The sequence below is a fragment of the Callorhinus ursinus genome, unplaced genomic scaffold (genome assembly GCF_003265705.2).
Source record: "Callorhinus ursinus isolate GAN/ISIS: 27379988/994484 unplaced genomic scaffold, GSC_fseal_2.0 scaffold81, whole genome shotgun sequence".
NCBI classification, from domain to species: domain Eukaryota; kingdom Metazoa; phylum Chordata; class Mammalia; order Carnivora; family Otariidae; genus Callorhinus; species Callorhinus ursinus.
The window spans coordinates 2,694,994-2,702,300 of record NW_027397143.1 but is presented as its reverse complement, the minus strand read 5'-3'; the positions used below and the strand labels follow the sequence as shown (position 1 = coordinate 2,702,300).

The 7,307-nt window shown below is 52.3% G+C and overlaps 1 protein-coding gene across 1 annotated transcript in view; it reads left to right on the top strand.

Moving 5' to 3' along the window:
* Positions 1-7,307, top strand: part of TBC1D9B (TBC1 domain family member 9B) — a gene marked incomplete at its 5' end in the record, with an annotated part of 42,031 nt that overhangs the window by 14,031 nt on the left and 20,693 nt on the right. The window contains one exon of the mRNA XM_025862630.2: positions 2,872-3,084. Within this exon, the coding sequence (XP_025718415.2) occupies positions 2,872-3,084 (213 nt within the window). The remainder of the gene's footprint in view (positions 1-2,871; positions 3,085-7,307) is intronic.

Here is a 7,307-nt window from a genome sequence, read left to right as displayed (position 1 = left end):
TCACCTGTCACAGGTAGGGGTCAGCTCTGACCTGTCAGGGATGGGGACAGCTCTCACCCGTCAGGGATGGGGACGGCTCTCGTCTGTCAGAGATATTTTTTCCTCAGGGTTTTTAGGCTTCCACAGTGACCGTGGTGGAAGCAAGGCCGTTGTGTCATATGCTGCAGTGAAGGGTGTGGACAGTGAGGGAGAGGGCCCCCGCCCAGGTGGAAAGCACTGACAGACCCCCCCCCCAGAAGGTCAGAGCAGGTCCTCAGGCCCCCTTTTCCTCGTGGCCCAGCAGGGCAGACTGGCTGCTCAGCTCTGTGAAGCACAGTGAGGTTCTTAAGTTACAACCTAAATCACAGGATCTTGATTTTAGTAACAGCCTGGAGTTGTGAGGCCCCCCTGCATTGACAAAGCCCTCCACTTGTGGGTGCAGTGGTGATAGGTGTCGGGGGAGGGGGGCTTTTCTGTATGCTGCCTCGTTTTCCCAAGGCAAGTCCGAGGCAAGGGACTTGAAAGAGCCACAGCTCCAGAAGCTTCCGGCTGAGGGCTCAGGTGACCCCTGACCCCACATTCCTACTGGGCCGTGAGTCTGTCCTGGGCCAGGGCCTGGGGATGGGTGCAGAGGTCTCCATGGGCCTCAGCTCTGTTTCTCCCAATGATCCCGGTGTTTCTGATGGCAGAGAGCCTGGCTGAGGCGGGGAGCAGGACGGACTTGGGCTCTGGGGTCAGGACAGAGGCCCTGGCCTGGCACCGGTGATCCCCAGTGTGCCCACCAGGGGCCTTCCCAGTGCTTCCCCCTCAGAGCAGGCTGCAGAGTGGACATTGCAGCCCTAAATGTGCTCCTCCCGGCGCCACCGCGGGAAGCAGCATTCCTTCTGTCCGCTGGCTCAGCTGAAAAGCGGAAGCTGGCTTGGCTCCTCACCCGGCCTTGTTCCCGCGTCCCACCCGCATGTCCCTTCCTCTGCACGGCCACCCCCTCGGGAGGGTGCTGCCTGCACCTGACCCTTTCGTCCCCACCCCCAGCGTAGTTGAGAATGTCCATCAGCGCACGTCAGTGTCCCGCCGGGACCCGTGGGACCTTCAGTGAACCGTTCCCCCTTCTTAGATCTTAGCTCACATGCGTGCAGACCTGTGACGCGCACACATGCTCACATGCATCTGCACGCACGCACGTGCCCACAGCGCTCACATGAACCTGCACTCACGCATGCATATGCACACAAGCTCATATGCATCTGCACACATGCACACAGATGCTCACATGCATCTGCACGCACGCACGTGCCCACAGTGCTCACATGAACCTGCACTGACGCATGCACATGCACACAAGCTCATATGCATCTGCACACACGCCCACAGATGCTCACATGCATCTGCACGCACGCACGCACACGTGCACACACATGCTCACGTGTATCTGCGCACACACGTGCACACACATACATGCACCTGCACGCACACATGCTCACATGCATTTGCACGCACACGTGCACACATGCTCATGCATCTGCACGCACGTGTACACAGTGCTCACATGCATACACGTGCACACACATGCTCACATGCATCTGCACGCAGACATGCACATGCATATGCACACATGCTCACGTGCATCTGCACGCACACACGTGGACACATACATGCACCTGCACGCACACATGCTCACATGCATTTGCACGCACACACGTGCACACATGCTCATGCATCTGCACGCACGCACACACACGTGCACACATGCTCACACGCATCTGCATGCACACACGTACACACACATGCTCACATGAACCTGCACTCACGCATGCACATGCACACAAGCTCATATGCATCTGCACACATGCACACAGATGCTCACATGCATCTGCACGCACGCACATACATACTTACATACATCTGCGCGTGCACACACGCATGCACATGTGCTCACATGCGTCTGTACACACGCATGCACACATGATCACATGCATCTGCACGCACACGCATGCTCACATGCATTTGCACTCACGCATGCACACAAGCTAACTTGCATCTGCACACATATGCTCACATGCATCTGCACACACACGTGCACACATGCTCACATGCACCTGCACGCACGCACATACACGTGCACACACATGCTCACATGTCCGCACGCACACGCATGCTCACATGCATCTGCACGCACACACGTGCATCTGTGCACACGCATGCACACACATGCTCATATGCATCTTCACGCACGCACACACATGCACACACATGCTCACATGCATCTGCACACACACGTGCACACCTGCACACGCTCACCCCCCGCCCCTGCTCACTCTTGCCCCAGCTTCTCCAGCCTTTCCTTGTGTGTCAGGCCAGTCCCTCCCTGTCCGTTGTCTGTCCACCCCCCTGGGCCACAGTCTCTGCAGAGGCGTCCCTTGAAAGCCCATTCTGCACCCTCCACACCTATGATACTGTCCACACGCCTCAGGGTCAGAGCTGGGCCCAGGACGCACCTGTTAGCAAGTACCTGGGGAGCCGGTGCTTAGGACAGCATGCAGGCAGGGCTGCTCCCCATGCTTTAGTGTAAGAGAGTAACTGGACGTCTTTGGGAAGCCGGATAGACCAGCAGCGGGGCTGAGCACTTCTGCATCATCATCCTCACGATGGTCCTGCTAGGCTGGTGGGCTCACCGCCCCCATCAACAGGGGGAAACCAGGCTTGCACGTGCAGGTGACTTGCTCAGAGTCCCACGGCGATAAGCAGCAGACTCAGCACAGGAATGCGGTGGGGCCCAGCCAGTGCCCTTGGCCAGGAAAGAACTGCGTGAGGCCACTGTGCTCCCACATGCACAAAGCCAGTCAGCTTCCCGTCCCCAGACACCAACCCCCAGTGCTTGCTTTGCCTTCTCAGGTGACCATTGTCGAAAAAGCTGACAGCTCCAGTGTCCTGCCCAGCCCCCTGTCCATTAGCACCAAGAGCAAAATGACCTTCCTGTTCGCCAACCTGAAAGACCGCGATTTCTTAGTTCAGAGGATCTCTGACTTCCTCCAGAAAATGCCGTCCAAGCAGCCAGGAGGCAGCGGTGGGGGAAGGAAAGCCAGCACCGTGGACCCGGCCCCAGAGGTGAGAGGCCCCATGGGAGTGGTGGGGCAGGGCGGTCAGGGCCAGGAGGAGAGCCCGGGCAGCCATCAGCCTCCATGCTGGTGCCTGCCGTGGCCTCAGCTGGGAGGCCTCCCTCTCGGTGCAGGATGGCGAGCCTAACCTAGCCCGACTCGGGTGTCCCGGCCACACATGCTGCCCAAGCTCACAGGCCCCTCTGTACCCCACCGCGCCCCCCCAGTCCTCCTGAGCACGCCCTGCCTTCCTCAAGCCCCATTGCATATAAGAAACCTTCTCAGGCTTGACCAGCGAACCTCATCTCCATCCCACAGGAACTTCTGCCACAGTTGAGACCTATCTAGCATGGGTTTATTTACTGGTATTTTTCCAGTCAATCTTTAATCTTTCATGGATTTTTACAGGGAAAAACTTTTTTTTTTTTTTTAGTTTATTTTTTTTGGAGGAGGGAAGATCCTCTTTAAAGACTTAACTTCAATATCATTATTACACCAAAATTAACAGTAATTCCTTCATATCAAATACAGTTGACCTTTGAACAATGCAAGGGTTAGGGGCGCCGACCCCTCACACAGTCAGAAATCCACGTAGAAATTTTGGCTCTTCCAAAACTTAACTACTAAGAGTCTACACTGGACTGGAAGCCTTTCTCAGCATAAACAGCTGATTAACCTGGATTTGGTGTGTTACGTGTATTATATAGCGTATTCTTTTTTTTTTTTTTAAAGATTTATTTATTTATTTGAGAGTGAGAATGAGAGAGAGAGAGAGAGAGAGAGAGAGAGAGTACATGAGAGGGGGGAGGATTAGAGGGAGAAGCAGGCTCCTCGCTGAGCAGGGAGCCCGATGCGGGACTCGACCCAGGGACTCCAGGATCATGACCTGAGCCGAAGGCAGTTGCTTAACCAACTGAGCCACCCAGGCGCCCCATATATAGCGTATTCTTAACAGTAACGGAAAGGAAAATGTTATTAATAAAATCTTAAGGGAAGGAAAACACATTTACAGTGCTGTGTTTATCCAAAACATCCACACATAAATGAGCCTGCGCATCCAGAACCCGGGTTGCTCAGTGGTCAACTGTACTTGTATTTGCGTTTCCCCAAAAGTAGGTGTACTTTTTACCATCTGAGCATCATTGGCATTGAAGTACACATAGGTCATATGTGGTCAGTCGCTATGTCTCTTAAATTCCTTTTGATCTGGAGATGTCCGCTCCGTCTCTCTTTCTTCTTGCAGTATTTTGTTGAGGGAACGGGGTCATTTGTGCTGTAGAGGGTCTCACGGTCTGGTTCTTCCTGATGGCATCCCTCTGGAGGCGTTTACAGTATTCTTCTGTGCCCTGTCTCCTGTAGGTTGGTGGTTGAATAGTGAGACCCAGATCAGATTCAGGTTCAGTTGTTTGTGTGTTTAGGGGCGAGTCTGCTTGTACATGGGATTGGGGAGCTATGTACTTCCACCAAGAGCTATATACAACACCCGGGCATCCTGTCGTGTGCTGTCCTCAGTCCCTGATGGGCTCTGCATAGATCAGGGGTTGCAAGATGGCGGCAGTCTACTGTCAATCCTTCTGTTGATGAGCCTGGAATATGTCCCTAAAGAGAACCCCCCTCATCAACTACTTCACTACTGAGGCATAGTTCACCTAGGAAGGGCAGAGGAAATCTTTTATCCCCTGCTTTTATTCACCAGTTGTTAAAACGATGAGCTGCATTTCTAGTATCCTCCAAATATGATCAAGGCATTTGTGATGTTCGTTTTGTCATATAATTACGAACTTACAGAATTAGGCAGCTGCTTCAGTCCATGACAGTTATTCCCCTCAGTCCATCTGTGACCAGAGGGAGCTCACTGAGGTTGGTACAACCATGGCCATATTTGATTGCTTCCTGGAATGACAAGATATGTGTGCTGTGGGTCAATCTGAGTTTGCAAAAACACTTCATGATTAGAAGAGTCTATGTAAAAATCCACATATCTGGCTTCTCTGGAAAAATTAGCAGCCCTGGCATTACGGGGCCCACATTCCTGCCGGGTGGCACTGGAGCCAAGCAGTGGCACATGCCCTCCAGCTCCCCAAAGCCCCACCTGGTCTGGCCCATGGAGGCCTTTATATTTTCCACCCCCATAGTCAATGCTCAGTAAGTAGATAGGGAATGGATGGGAAGGGGCTGGACAGACTCTGATCATTGGAGACATTTAGGAAGGTTTCTTAGAGGAAGTTGGGCTTGATCTGGGATTTCAAGAGAGAGTGAGTTTAGGTTGGGGTGAAAAGAATGTTGAGCTGCCTTCATGAGGCCCAACACGACAAATGACAGGGCCTACCAGGCCAGAGTAAGCATAGACCCCTGGCCCCTTCTGAATGCTCACCGTTCACCCAACATAGTTTTGGGGGCTTTTTTTAAGATTTTATTTATTTATTTTGAGAGAGAGCGAGCATGCTCCAGGGGGTGGGGCGGGGGGGGAGGAGCAGAGGGAGAGGGACAAGCAGACTCTGTGCTGAGCAGGGAGCCTGATGTGGGACTCAGTCCCACGACCCTGAGATCACGACCTGAGCTGAAACCAAGAGTCAGACACTCAGCCCACTGAGCCACCCAGGTGCCCCCCACAAGATGTTTTTATTGCATTTCCGTTAGGTGCCAGGTGCTATCCCAGGCACTGGGAAGAGAGCAGTGAACAGATTAGACAGAGCTTATATTCTAGTGGGAGAGACAGACAATAAGCAAACAAACATCTGAGGTATGGCAGGTGGTGATAAGATCTATGGATAAAAATAGAGCCAGATAAAGGGATCAGGGGAAAGGAGGGGCTCCCAAGTAAGGGAATAAGCCATGAAGTACCTGGGGAAAGGGTGTTGGAGGCAGAGGGAATAGCAGGTGCAAAGGCCCAGGGGTGGGATTGAGCTTGGCACAGGCCACGGAGGCGAGTGAAGAGCAGTGTAGAAGGTGAGGTTAGAAGGAAGCGGGAAGCCAGATCATGGAAGCCTGCGGGCCTTGTCGGCACTCTAGCTTTGACTCTGAGTGAGATGGGAAGCCGTTGGCGAGTTCTGGCCGGAGGAGGGGCACAATCTGTGCATGTTTTAATAGAATTCGTCTGGCCTGTCAGGCTGGGAATGGGTTAGAGGCACGCTGCTCAGCATGGGAGCCACGCGTAGCTGTTGGGCCCTGGAAAGTGTGGCTGGTCCAAACTGAAATGTGCCATAGGCACAAACTCCGCACCAGAGCTTGAAGATTTACTATGAGAAAATAGAACGTAAAAGATCTCAGTAACTTTCTATAGTAATTCCATGTTGAAATAACCATATATTGGCTAGAGTGGATTAAATAAAATCTGTTATTAAAACTCATCTCACCAATTTCTCTCCTGTATTTTAACGTGGCTACTAGGACGGGTTAAATTACATAAGCTGCTCTCATTCTGTTTCCCTTGGGCAGTGCTGGACTAGGGAGTGGCCCGGGTAGAAGCAGGCACGAGTGGAAAGGCTGCTCAAGTAATCAGGACATGGAACGATAGAGCCTTGGTCGCGGGTAGGAGCAGTGGAGCTCATGAGAAGTGGTCAAATTCAGGATGTCCTTTTTTTTTTTTTTAATTGTGGTAAAAGACACATAACGTGAAATCCACCATCTTACCCATTTTGAAGTGTACAGTTCAGTGGCGTGATGTCCATTCACCTCTTGTGCAACCGCAAGGTTCGTCCTCATGGTAGCAGTGTCAGAATTTCCTTCCATTTTAAGGCTGACTAATATCCCACTGTAGACATATACCGTATTTGTTTGTCCACTCATCCTTTCTTTGAGAGAGAGAGCGCGTGTGAGCAGGGGCGTGGGGGTAGATGGAGAGAGAGAATCTTAAGCAGCCTCCACATTCAGCATGGAGCCCAACACGGGCCTTGATCTCACAAACCTAAGATCATGACCTGAGCCGAAATCAAGAGTCCGATGCTTAACCCACTGAGCCATCAGGCACCGCCGTCCATCTTTTGATGGACACTTGGGTTGCTTGTACCTTTGGGCTCTTGTATAATGCTTCTATGGATATAGTTGTACACACATCTCTTCAAGACCCTGCTTTCAGTTCTTAGAGGGAGATACCTGGAAGTAGAATTGCTGGCAAGAAGTCAATGGGTAATTCAGTGTTTAATGTTTTGAGGAATTGCCAGACCTTCTTCCCCTGTGACTGCACCATTTCACATTCCCACCAGCAGTGCACAAGGGTCCCAGTTCCTCCCC